Source organism: Pogoniulus pusillus, chromosome 11 (assembly GCF_015220805.1).
Source record: "Pogoniulus pusillus isolate bPogPus1 chromosome 11, bPogPus1.pri, whole genome shotgun sequence".
NCBI classification, from domain to species: Eukaryota; Metazoa; Chordata; class Aves; order Piciformes; family Lybiidae; genus Pogoniulus; species Pogoniulus pusillus.
The window spans coordinates 14,773,959-14,787,267 of NC_087274.1; the positions used below are offsets into that span (position 1 = coordinate 14,773,959).

Below are 13,309 nucleotides of genomic sequence, written 5' to 3' on the forward strand. Positions count from 1 at the left end.
GAGCCGCTCATCTCTATCAGTGTTTGCTGCCACTCCTCTGCAGCATTTCACCTCCCTCACCTTGCAAGCCAGGTGTCTGCTGTGATAGACAGGCCCAAAACCCTTTTGGCAGCTCCACCAGCCCATTATCGTCTCAGCCATGTTCATCCTTTCATTCTACTTCAGCAGCACAAAGTGACATTCTTGAGCCTCTCAGGGGTTATTTTAGGTTCTGTTCTGTGACACAGCCAGTGCTGATCCACCAGCTCAGCCAGCCCTCCAGTGAGGACTGGGCAGGGAAGGGCTGAGGAGAACATTAGGAGTTCAATAAGGCCAAGGGCAAGGTCCTGCACCTGGATCGGGGCAATCCTAGATACCAATCCAGGCTGGGGGTGATGAGATTGAGAGCAGCCCTGCAGAGAAGGACCTGGGGGTGCTCGTAGGGGAGAAGCTGGGCAGGAGCCAGCAATGGGCACTGGCAGCCCAGAGCCAGCTGTGTGCTGGCTGCAGCCAGAGCAGGGAAAGCAGCAGCACAGGGAGGGGATTCTGCTCCTCTGCTCTGCTCAGACCTCACCTGCAGCACTGCCTCCAGCTCTGGGGAACACAGCACAAGGACCTGCAGCTGCTAGATATGGTCCAGAGGATGCCACCAAGATGATCAGAGGCTGCAGACCCTCTGCTGTGGGGACAGGCTGGGATAATTTGGGCTGTGAAGCCAGCAGAAGAGAAGGCTGCAGGGAGACCTCAGTGCAACCTTCCAGTACCTGAAGGGGCTGCAGGAGAGCTGGGGAGGGACTTTGGACAAGGGATGGGAGTGGATGAGAGACAATGGCTTTGGGCTGGGAGAGGGGAGACTGAGAGTGGAGATGAGGAAGAGATTGTTGAGAGTGAGAGTGGGGAGAGACTGGCACAGGTTGCCCAGGGAGGCTGTGGCTGTGCCCTGCCTGGAGGTGTTGAAGGCCAGGCTGGCTGAGGCCTTGAGCAGCCTGTGCTGGTGGGAGGTGTCCCTGGGCATGGCAGGGGGTTGGCATCAGTTGATGTTGAAGGCCTCTTCCAACCCAGCCCCTGCTCTGGATGTCTGATGTTAAAGAGGTCCCAGCCCTGGTGTATCAAGCAGACTCAAGTTCCCTCAGGGCTAGAGGACACTCAGTGTACAGCTCCCTTTCCTCTCCTGGAGGCAGGCAAGAGGCCCTGCCCACACTGCACAGCTCATGCAAGGCCAATTTGCACCCAGAGGGGAGGCTGTGCCACAGCAGGCTCCTGCAGATGGCCTCCAGATTGCAGAGTCAAGGGACTGCAGTCTGGTCAGCACTAAAATCCATCTTCATTGGGAAGTGTGATGTGCTCAGGATTAGACTAGAGCAGTTTAAAGCTGCCTTGATACACTGTGTAAATTTAATTGTCTTTACATCAGGCTCTGACATTTTCTCTGGGCCTTAACTAGGCCATTTAACATCCAAAAGCTCCTAACTGCTGGGTGGCCTGAAGCTGTCCAGAGTAGAGAGCACTCCCATCTATACCTCTTCAGCAGAAGAGGCAGATATGAGCAGAGTAAATCATTTGTGTTCCCCCCTCAAGCCCTCCCAGGTACCATCTCACACAGCTTTTCTCCAGCCTGGCACTGCCTTCCTACCTTCTCTTCAATTTCTGCAGCTGTCTGCTTGGTGATCTCCAGGTTCTCCACCAGGGTAGTGTCTCCCAGGAAGTTCCCTGATGCTGAGGACAGCCTGGACAGTAAGTTGTCCTCGAGGGTCTTCAGGGTGATTTTGAAGCTGTTCTGCTGCTTGGTGAGATCTGACTGCAAGCAACAAATTCAGAAAGTGTGAGCCACAGAACACCTGGAGGAGAAAGGATCAACCTCCTGCACATGGCTACAGGCTTCTGACTGGCACTCCAAAACCTCTCTGGGCAGCCTGCTCCAGGCCTCCAGCACCCTCACACCAAAAAAGTTTCTCCTCATGCTGAGATGAAACCTTCTCTCTTCCAGTTTGTATCCATTGCTTCTTATTGCTGTGCACCACCTAAAAGAGATTGGCCCCAGACACTGACCCCCAGCCCTCAGGTATTTGTACACATTGATCAGATCCCCTCTCAGCCTTCTCTCCAGACTAATCAGCCCCAGGGCTCTCAGGCTCTCTCCACAGGGCAGATGCTCAAGTCTCCCAGTCACTCCTGTGGCTCTCCACTGGACTCTCTCCAGCAGGTTTCTGTCTCTCCTGAACTGGGAAGCCCAAAACTGGACACAACATTCTAGGTGAGGTCTCAGCAGGACAAAGCAGAGGGGGAGAAGACCCTCCCTAGCCCTGCTGGCCACACTTCTCCTGATGCCCCCCAGGCTGCCATCAGCTCTCCTGGCCACAAGGGCACATTGCTGCCCATGCAGAACTTGCTGCCCACCCACACTCCAAAGTGCACTCCATGGAGCTGCTCTCCAGCAGGGCAGCCCCAGTCTGTACTGGTGCCTGTTGTTGTTCCTCCCCAGATACAGAACCCTGCTCTTGTCCTTATTGACCTTCCTCCAGCTCTCAGCCTGTCCAGATCTGTCTGGATGGCAGCACAGCCTGAGGGGTCTCAGCCACTCCCCCAGTTCTGTACCATCAGGACACTTGCTGAGGGTGCACTGAGTGCCCTCATCCAGGTCATTGATAAAGATACTGAACAAAGCTGAGCCCAGCACTGATCCCTGGGGAACACCACTGGCTGCAGTGGTTATCTCCATTAATTCTGGCTTCCACCTCTGCCCACAGCAAGATGCTGACCTCACTTACAGCTGTGCAGCACCACAGGAGTCACCTCCACCTGCCTCCAAGCCCTTAACCTTTTCCCAGCCACCAAAGGCCTGTCCCTCTTGTTCTAGGCTTCAAAGGGTGGCTGAAAACACACCCAGAGAAGTGCCCTCTCCTTTGGGACATCCAAACATTCGAATCTGTGTCTTCAAGGAGTTCTCCCCAGCTCTCAGACAACAGCCTGAGTGGCTTTTTTCCACATCAGTAAATGCAGGAGAGGCAAAAGAAGGTCCTGAGTCCCTGTCCAGCAGCCACCTGCAGAGCTCAGTGCAGCCCCAGGCTTTGTCCCCTCACCACACCAGAGGAGACCAAGCTCTACCTTTTTCCCAGTAGGGAAGAGATTGTTTTGTACTGACTGTTCCCCAGCCAGCAGAACATCTTCAACACCAAGCTGCTTTCCTCCTCTCTGATGCCTGCTGGGGCAGCAGGACTGTAGCAGAAGGGAAGCAGATGAGATGGAGAGCACAGAGGGCTCTGTGTTATCTTGCTCTGCTGAGAACAAGAGGAAGGTCTGAAATATTCTTGAAGGGAAAGAAAGTCATATCCTGAGCACAGCAACCTGCAGCTGCTCAGTGCTGGCTGAAGGAGCCCACAGCTCCTCAGCCTCCTCAGTGCTGGCATCATCATCTGGAATTACGAAACTTCAGTGGAAGAGACCTTCCAGATCACCCAGTCCAACCCTCAGCCCAGCACTGCCAGGGCACCACCAAACCACGGCACTCAGCACGGCATCTCCATGGCTCTGAAGCCTCTCCAGAGATGAAGTTCCTCATGGCCAACCTGAACCTCCTCTGGTGCATCTTGACACCATTTCCTCTGTGTCTCTCACTTGTTACTAGGGAGCAGAGCACAACCCTCTCCTGACTGCATCCTCCTGCCAGGGAGCTGTAGAGGGCAATGAGGTCACCCACAGACTCCTCTTCTCCAGGCTCCTCCCCAGCCCTTCCTTAGCTTTGCTGCCCTTCTCTGGGCCTCCTCCAGACCCTCAATGTCCTTTTTGGAGTGAGTGGCTCAATCCCAGTGCTGAAGGTGTGCCCTCACCAGTGCCTCAGTTCTTGTCCTATCAGTCAGAGCCTTTCCCTGATGCTCTGCCCAACCTCCTTGCCCCACAACACACACTCCCTGTGGGATCAGCGACCTCAAAAGATGCCATCCCTCATTCCCAACAGCCAGTTCTTGTATAGCACAGGAGGGAAGTGCTGCCCATTTGGAGCTGCTCATTTTCAGAGCCTAATTATCCATTTCCTAACTGCTGACAGGGTTAGAGGTTGAATTTGTCTTTCTCCCTGTAACAGTAGCCACCACCAGTGGTGCTGCTGAGGCTGAAAGGGACAGACCTTGACACAGTAGCAGTTAATGACTCCACTGTGCTAATTGTAGGCATCCTCCAGCCACCTTCAGCACAAAGCACTAAAGCAAAGTGGTTCTTTGTAGTGTCTGCAGCCCAGTGCTGAGCCTGTCCCTCACAGCCCAGCAGAAAGCTCTTGCACCTGGGTCAGGGCAATCCTAAATACCAGTCCAGGCTGGGAGTGATGAGACTGAAAGCAGCCCTGCAGAGGAGGACCTGGGGCTGCTGGTGGGGGAGAAGCTGGGCAGGAGCCAGCAGTGGGCACTGGCAGCCCAAAAGGCCAAGGGCAGCCTGGGCTGCATCCAAAGCAGTGTGGGCAGAGCTGGAGAGAGGGGATCCTGCCCCTCTGCTCTGCTCTGGGGGGTCCTCACCCTCCTGCAGGGCTGGGGCCAGGTATGGAGCCCCTAACATAGGAAAGACCTAGAGCTGCTGGAGAGGGTCCAGAGTAGGCCACCAAGGTGATCAGAAGCTGCAGAACCTCTGCTTTGGGGATGAGTTGGGAGAGCTGGGGCTCTGGGGAGACCTTAGAGGAGCCTTCCAGTATCTGAAGGGGACCTGCAGGCAGGCTGGGGAGGGACTGTTCAGAAGGGCCTGTGGGGATAGGACAAGAGGCAGTGGTTTGGAACTGGAGCAGGGCAGAGTTGGGTTGGACATCAGGAGGAAGTTCTGCACAGTGGAAGTTCTTCACAGGGAGAGTGATTGGCATTGGAACGGGCTGCCCAGGGAGGTGGTGGAGTTGCCATCCCTGGAGGTGTTCAAGAAAGACTGGATGAGGCACTTAGTGCCATGGTGTAGTTGATTGGACAGGGCTGAGTGCTAGGTTGGACTGGATGAGCGTGGAGGTCTCTTCCAGCCTGGGTGATTCTATGATTCTGTGGTAGTGAGACACTAGCACAGGCCTGCCCATGGGTATGGTGGAGTCTCCATCCCTGCAGACATTCAAGGTCAGGCTTGGCTAGGCTCATGCAGCTTTTGCCAGGAGAGGTCTGACCACATGCTGATGCTTGAGGTCCCCCCCAAGCTGGGATGCTGTGGTTCTCTGATCTGTGCCCCATGGCACATGAGCCACCAATACCTTGGCACTGCCATAAAAAGCATTATTGGCCACTGCTGCAGCTGTCTGCTGCTGTCATTGCCATTGCTCATCCTTGCTCCCAGTGCCTACCCCCAGCTGCTGACCTTCAGCTGCTCCAGGTCAGGTCTCTCCATGCTGACGACAGCAGCCAGCAGCTGCTCCTCCAGCCCGTCGCGCGTCACGCTGAAGTTGATGAGGGTGCACTGGGCCTGCAGCTCGGGGGGGAAGTGGGGGTTGGCCAGCTTGGTGTGCAGGATGAGCCGGAACGAGGGGCTGAAGGCACACTCCTTGTCCCCAATCCTGATGTACCTGCCAGCACAGCCAAAGCAGCGTGAGGCCCTCTCTGGTAGCTTGGGAGTTTCCCGCTCCCCCCTCCCCCACCAGACTAACTCAGCCAGCTGGAGGTTAAGGACTGAGGCTCTCTTTACACCCTGGCACAAGTATACAAGCACATATACACAACAGATGCAGGTATTTACAACTCTACACAAGCTAAAAGTAATACAGAAGTACAAAACCCCTCCTGAACAGCAGAGCCGCCCGGGAAGCCTTCCAAACCAACTCCTCTCCTCCTTTCCACCCCCACCCCTAAGTCAGAGGCTTTATGTGCAGGGGTGAGATAGCCAGTTAAGGAGTCAGAAGCAGAGTGATTAGTTGGGGTTACACAGGTGCAGGCAGAGGAATTAGTGAAGCAAGCAGCAGCCAGCCAGAGACTGCCTGACTTTGCTTATGTTGCTTGGTTTTGTACCTCTCACCAGAACAGATGAGTGACAAAGACATCACCATTATTTTCTTTTCACAGCCAATGATCTGATTTCTCTCATTAAAATACCCCAATTAGGCTCAAACCAGCACACCCTGACCCTTCCAGGACACTTCACCCAAGAGGAACAGGGCAGGCAGTGGCCCCTCACATTTCCTAGGGACCGGCACTTGGGACACAACAACCCCAGGAAGGCTCCAGGCTTGGGGGAAAGTGGCTGGAAAGTGCCCAGCAGAAATGGACCAGGGGGTGCTGACTGACAGCAGCTGAAGCAGAGCCAGGGTGTGCCCAGGTGAGCAAGAAGGGCACCAGCAGCCTGGTCTGCATCAGCAATGGTGTGGACAGCAGGAGTAGGGCAGGGATTGTCCTCCTGTACTGGGCACTGGTGAAGCCATAGCTTGAGTGCTAGGTCCAGTTTTGGGCCCTGACTCCAAGAAGGTCATTGAGACACTGGAGCAGGGCTAGAGAAGGGCAACAAAGGTGGAGAAGGGTCTGGAGAAAAGAGCTGGGAAGGAGCAGCTGAGGGAGCTGGGGGATTCAGTGTGGAGAAGAGGAGGCTGAGGGAACACCTCACTGCCCTCTGCAGCTCTCTGGAGGGAGTCTGAGCCAGGTAGGGGTTGGGCTCTGCTCCTAAGGAACAGTCCATTTAACAAGAGGAAATGGCTTCAAGTAACCCCAGGCTCAGTTTAGGTTGGCCATAAGGAACAAGGCCAGTAGCAGGTCCGTCTTGGAGCCAGCTGGCACTGGCTGCCCGGGACAGAGGAGAAGCTTCTGGCAGCGTCTCCCAGCAGGCAGCCCTGTGCCTGGCCAGGGGGATGCTGCCCGGGGAGCTGTGCTTTGCTGCTGTGCTTTGAGCAGGCACTGACAATGTGCTTATTTTTCACACAAAGAAGGAGAAAAGGAACTGCCTTCTGCCCCTGCTGCTGACCTCCTCTTGGCTGGAGGGTGACCAGCAGCTGCCAGGAAGCAGTTGGCCTCACTAATGAACACAGATCCTCTTCACACTTACACCTGCAGCTGCGCTCCCGAGCGGTGCCGCAGCCTCTGCTGCCCTCCCCTCAGCAAGAGCTATTTTGGTCACAGCTCAGCATCAGGGCAGCCAATTAGCACCACCAAGGTCACCGCAGAGAAGGATGCCAGGGCTCTCCTTCACATGCAGTTTGAGTGGCACTGTCCAACAAAAGGAACCACCTGGGTTTATTTCAAAGCCATCCTGAGTGAATTTCCCCTGCTGGCCAGAGTTGCAGTGGCCCAGCTTGGGAAGGCAGGACAAGAAGAGCACCCACCCTGTGAGGTGGGCAACAGAAGGCCCAAGGGCACACTGAGCCCATCCACACAAGTACTAAACCTCCCCCAGCCTCACCTTCCTTTCTTGATTGTTTCTCTCCCCAGTAATGGTCCCAGGACTGGATCCAGGGACTCCTCCAGGTTCTCAGCCAGCACCAGCTCCCCTGCAGCCAGGGCTGCTTCCAGTGTCTCCAGGTACCTGTGGGAAGCAGCACTGGGATCAGCTGGAGCTGATGCTGGGCTCAAAGGAGGATTCACAGATTGACAGAATGGCTTTGGGCATTGAATAACACCACCAGCAACCAAGCACCACCATGGCCATACCTTGCTGGAACACCTTCAGGCATGGGGACTCCACCACCTCCCTGGGCAGCCTCTGCCAGTGTCTGAGCACTCTTGCAACAAAGACATTTTTCCTCTAATCGCCAACCTAACCCTCCCCTGGCATAATTCCAGGCCAGTTCCTCTCCTCACCTGAGCCTAAGGAGCAGAGCCCAACCCTCACCTGACTGCAGCCTCCTTTCAGGGAGCTACAGAGAGCAATGAGCTCTGTCCTCAGCCTCCTCTTCTCCACACCAACCCCCCCCAGAGCCCCCTCAGCTGCTCCCCCCCAGCCCTTTTCTCCAGACCCCTCCCCACCTTTGTTGCCCTTCTCTGGCCTTGCTCCAGCCCCTCATGCCATGCTGAGGCTGATGTTTACCCCTTCTGTCCAATCCGGATCACTCTGAGCTGCTCTCCATGCTTGGCTTTGATCCAGCTGCTGCCCTGCAGCTGTGGGTCCACCATGAGCGCCCAGCGCTGGCAGCTGCTGAGGATGGCAGCGTTCTCAGTGGACATGCGGTCGGCAGGCAGCCCCTCGTTCTGCCAGGCTGCCATCTCAGCATCATCTGCCAGCATGCTCAGAGGGTCCAGGGATGGAGTTATGGGGATGGGCACCTGGGGGGAAAGGAGAAATTCTTCCTAGGCTGCTGTCAAAAAGCAGTGAAGGTGAACCTCATCACAGAGCTGAGCGAAGAAAGCAGGGCTCGGGGGAAGCAGGGCTCACCTGGAGCTGCTGCAGATAGGGCTTCCAGCTGCCCTCCAGCAGCTCCTGCCGGTACTGCTTGCTGAAGTAGCCCAGGTAGGAGACGAAGGCTGTGACCAGCAGGACATCTCCACACAAGGTGCTCTGCTGCTGTCTGAAGTCCTTCACAGCTTCAGCCCATCTGACGTTCTCTGAGGCAAGGCCACCAACCTGGAATTCCCAAGTCACACAGATCAGGGCAGGGGCTCTGGGAGCAGCTCTTGGCTGCAGCAGTGGCAGGCATGGGAAAGCCAAAAGAAACCAAACACCAAGCAGGTGGCCTCGTGGAGTCTCCCACTCTGGAGAGATTCAAAACCCACCTGGATGTGTTCCTGTGTGACCTGCTCTAGGTGATCCTGCCCCGGCAGGGGGTTGGACTGGATGAGATTTCCAGGTCCCTGACAGTCCATGATGCTGTGACTGAAGTGACAGTCACAACATTTGCTCTCCAGCTCCAGCCAGGAGCCCTGGAGGGTCTCTGCAGGAAGCACTGTCCAGGGGCTCATGCACTGCCTTTGGAGTTGCTGTGTCTGGCTGACTTTGGCTGTGTTTTCCTGGGCAGTGCTGGCATTAGATTTCACAGCAGCATCAGGAGGGCTCCCAGCACTGCTCAGGTCTCCTTCCAGAGCTCTGCATTTGGAGACTTGGCAGCAGCAGCCACTGAAGGGGTCACAGCTTTGGCTTTCCTCCTCATTTGCTTCCTTGGTTGCACTCTTTGAAGCTGTAGGTTGTTTGCAGCAGCAGGAGACCCTCAGTGGTGTTCTGTGTCTGTCCATGTGTGGATTCACAGCTCTCAGCAAGCCACAGACACAACCTGGATGCAAACAACCCCACTGCAGCTTCTCTGCTCTACAAAAGCCCAGGCCTGACACTGCCTTCCCAAGCCCTCAGCCTCTTCCTCTGACCAGCTCGAGGCTCTCACGCAGCCAGCACATGTGTGGCAGGGGATGTGCACCAGTTAGAGAGCAACAACTTCACTGCTTTGTTCTAGCAGAATCCAGGGCATTGCCCAGCACTCCTCTTCCTCACCCCTGCAATAGCTGTGCCACTCCTGTGATGGCTCAGTTTGGTGTAAGCCTAGATGCAGGATGAAGATTTCCTTCCCCCTGGCTCTGCTGTTTCTCTCCCAAAGAAAGGAGAGGGAGCTGCTGCCTTGGGGAATATGTCTCCAGGCAGCAGCTGTGGGTAGGTGATGATAATGTTGTCACTGCCTGGAATTCTGGTGTCCCCTAGCACAAGAAGGACATGGAACTGCTGTAAAGAGCCAGAGGAGGCCACAAAAATGATCAGAGGGATAGAGAACCTCCCATGTGGGAACAGGCTGAGAGGGATGGGGCTACAGGGAGACCTCAGAGCAGCCTTCCAGTACCTGAAGGGGCTCCAGGCAGGCTGGGGAGGGACTTTGGACAAGGGCTGGGAGTGCCAGGATGAGGGACAATGGCTTTGAGCTGGGAGAGGGGAGAGAGTGGAGATGAGGAAAAGATTGTTGAAAGTGAGGGTGGGGAGAGCCTGGCCCAGGCTGGGCAGAGAGGTGGGAGCTGCCCCATGGCTGGCACCACTGCAGGTCAGGTTGTCTGGGGCTGTGAGTAACCTGCTCTGGTTGGGGATGTCCCTGCTGGCTGTAGGGGTTGGACTGGATGAGCTTTGCAGGTCCCTTCCTACCCAAACCATTCCATCATTCTCTGATTTTAAGACTCTCTGAGGCAGTGAACAGCTCAGGCTGTGGTCCAGCACCAGCAAATGAGCTGAACAAGTGCTGCTGTTCAGCAGGTGCTGAACTGGATCCTGGGCTCAGTCCCACTTCATGGCCGGGGTCGAAGAACACACTTCAAAGTAAAAAGATTCCTGTTCCTTCCCTGAGGTTACACTGCCTGTGACACAAACCTGCTGCTGTCAGCCCATGGACAGTGCAGCATCATCACAAGGACCACAGCTGCAGCCTAGGGCAGTCTGCCCAACACTTGAGTCCTTTGCCTTGTCTTGATTTCAGAATCACAACACTTTCTGAAGGAAACTATAAAGCTTTACAAATCCTGCAGAAGCTAAAACCCTTCTGTCTCTCAGGGATTATTTTTCCAATGCAGCTAAGAAAACACAAGAGAGCCAACCTGAGCCCAGACCTGCAGCTTGTCCTTAGCTCACTGCCACAGCTGGGCATGGACCTCAGTGGTCAGGAGTTCAGTCAATAATTTCCATGTTAAGCACCTCTGAGAAATCAGAGACTCGTGGAACAGTTTGGGTTGGAAAGGACCTCAAAGCTCATCCAGTTCAACTCTCTGCCGTGGGTAGGGACACCTCCCACCAGCCCAGAGTGCTCAGGGCCTCATCCAGCCTGGCCTCGAACACCTTCAGGCAGGAGGCAGCCACAGCCTCCCTGGGCAGCCTCTGTCAGATTCTCACCATCCTCACACTGAAGAACTTACTCCTTAGCTCCACTCCAGCCCTGCTCTGCCTCAGCTCCAAACCATTTCCCTTGGCCTGTCTCTAGGCACCCTCAGGAAAAGTCTCTCTGCAGCCTTCCTGCAGGATCCCTTCAGGCACTGGCAGGCAGCTCTAAGGTCCCCCTGGAGCCTTCTCCTCTCCAGGCTGCACACCCCCAGCTCCCTCAGCCTGTGCTCACAGTAGAGCTGCTCCAGCCCTTGCAGCACCTTTGTGGCCTCCTCTGCACTCTCTCCAGCAGCTCTGTGTCCTTCTCCTGCTGGCAACACCAGAACTGGAGGCAGGATTGGAGGTGAGGTCTGAGCAGAGCAGAGCCAAGGAGCAGAATCCCCTCCTGCCCTGCTGCCCAGCACACAGCTGCCTTAGGGCTGCAGGAGGGCACTGCTAGCTCCTGGGGAGCTGCTCAGCACCCAACGCCCCCAAGACTCTTCTTCAGGGTTGGTCTCAACCCCCTTTGCCTGGATTTGTGCCTGGGGCTGGCCCGACCCAGCTGCAGGACCCTGCGCTGGTACCTGCTGCACCTCCTGCAGTCTGCCCTGGCTCTGTGGAGGTGCTGCTGCCGGGGGTGGGCTGAAGCTGTGCTCAGTGTGAAGCACACGGACATGCAGGTACATCTCAGGCAGCAGAGCTGAAACCATCATTTCTCTGCTTCCTTTCAGGAAACATTTTCTTTCTGCAGTTTGTGTTTTGTTGTTTCCTGACTCCTCCATGAGCCACAGTGACCTCCACATCCCACGCTGAACAGGGCTTTGTTAAGCAGTGGAAAGAGACAGGAAAATATCCTGCAAGATCTGCCCAGAAACACAAATGGCTCTTTGAGAGGAAAAAAGCTGCTTTTGCTGTCTTAATTAAAGGTTCTGGAAGCACTCAGTGAGAATTAACCTGAGGAAGATGAAAGCAGAAACCTCCCCTCGGTGGCTACATAAAAGAGCCAAGTCAATACAGGGAGGGACTTGTCTGCTGCTTCTCATTGACCCCTGCCAAAAGCATGGAATCACAGAATTGTTTTGGTTGAAGAGACTTTTAAGCCCATCAAGTCCAACTGTTAACCCAGAACTGCCAGGTCACCACCAAACCTGCTGTCCACTCTGCTGGGGATCAGCTCAGGACAGGCTGGGGCTGGGCTGGCAGCGCTCAGTGCCAGCTCCTCTCCAGCTTCACACCCCCAAGTCTTTCTCCTCAGGGCAGCTCTGCAGCCCTTCATCCCCAGCCTGGATTGGTACCAGCAGGGGCTGCCCAAACCACTTGGCCTTGTTGAACTTCACAAGGTTCACACACAACCACTTCTGCAGCTCGTCCAGGTCCCTCTGGACGGATCTTGTCCCTCAGGTGCGTCAGCTGCACCACTCAGCTTGGTGTCATCTGCAGCCTTGCTGAGAGTGTCTGTGTCACTGGAAAAGGTACCAATCCCTACTGCTGCTGCTGTCCCCTCTGCAGTCACAGTGAAGCACAAGCTTTAAAGCCACACAACAGCTGGGGCCCTCCACGTGAGCTGCAGGGGGAGCCAGAGCCAGCAGTGCCAGCTGCCAGAACCAGGGCAGAGCTCATTCAGCCAACAGCCTCCTGCAAGCCAAGAGCTGGTGCAGAAGCCACAAGACAAAGAGTTAAGGGCAGTGCTGGATGGGAGTGGGGCTGCAGGCAGCAGCACACAGGATCACAGGCTAACAGGATGTCAGGGGTTGGAAGAGACCCAAAGAGATCATTGAGTCCAACCCCCCTGCCAGAGCAGAACCATACAATCCAGCTCACACAATCTAGGAACACATCCAGACAGGCCTGGAAAGGCTCCAGAGAAGGAGACTCCACAACCTCTCTGGGGAGCCTGTGCCAGTGCTCTGGGACCCTTACAGTCAAGAAGTTCCCCCTTGGGTTGAGCTGGAACCTCCTGTGCTGCAGCTTCCATCCATTGCTCCTTGTCCTACCCCAGGGAGCAAGTGAGCAGAGCCTGTCCCCCTCTCCTGACCCCCAGCCCTCAGATAGTTATAAACATTGATTAAATCCCCTCTCAGTCTTCTCTTCTCCAGACTAAGCAGCCCCAGGGCCCTCAGCCTCTCTTCATCAGGCAGTGCTCCAGTCCCCTCACCATCCTCATAGCCCTGCCTTGGACTCTGTCCAGCAGATCCCTGTCCCTCTTCAACTGGGGAGGCAGTGAGCAGGAGCCATTCTGTCCATCTCCCTTTTGCCCCAGCAGAGCAGCAGGAGGCTGTGTGGTGCAAAGATACAACAGGCTGTAATGGTCACCAAGGGTGTGACGGTGGGGACAGGCTCTGCTCTTCATAGCATCAGAGCACAGTTTGGGCAGGCAAAGCCCTCTGAGATCACTGAGTCCAACCATCGACCATGCACGTGGCTGGCAGCTCAGCAGCCACTGAGAGCTCCCACCCATGCCCACGGGGCTGCAGCTGCTGGCACTCACCAGGCGGTTGGCGAGGGCGATGGTACAGGCTGTGGCCTCAGCTTCCTGCTGGCACTGGAGTTTGTCTGTTGTGGCCTTCTCGAACCTGGCTGTGAGCTTCCTTAGGTTCTCGTTGAGGCGCTGCAGGGCACAAGCAGAGAGACAATAACAGAA

The 13,309-nt window shown here is 55.7% G+C and overlaps 1 protein-coding gene across 3 annotated transcripts in view; it reads right to left on the reverse strand.

Annotated features, from left to right (window-relative positions):
* The window catches only part of LOC135179399 (dynein axonemal heavy chain 9-like), a 107,711-nt gene that overhangs the window by 56,263 nt on the left and 38,139 nt on the right, over window positions 1–13,309 (reverse strand). For all 3 annotated transcript variants that reach the window (XM_064151164.1, XM_064151163.1, XM_064151165.1), the window contains 6 exons: window positions 13,157–13,276; window positions 8,284–8,472; window positions 7,939–8,174; window positions 7,315–7,437; window positions 5,293–5,497; window positions 1,613–1,777 (listed from right to left, as the gene is read on the reverse strand). In XM_064151164.1, the coding sequence (XP_064007234.1) occupies window positions 1,613–1,777; window positions 5,293–5,497; window positions 7,315–7,437; window positions 7,939–8,174; window positions 8,284–8,472; window positions 13,157–13,276 (1,038 nt within the window). The remainder of the gene's footprint in view (window positions 1–1,612; window positions 1,778–5,292; window positions 5,498–7,314; window positions 7,438–7,938; window positions 8,175–8,283; window positions 8,473–13,156; window positions 13,277–13,309) is intronic.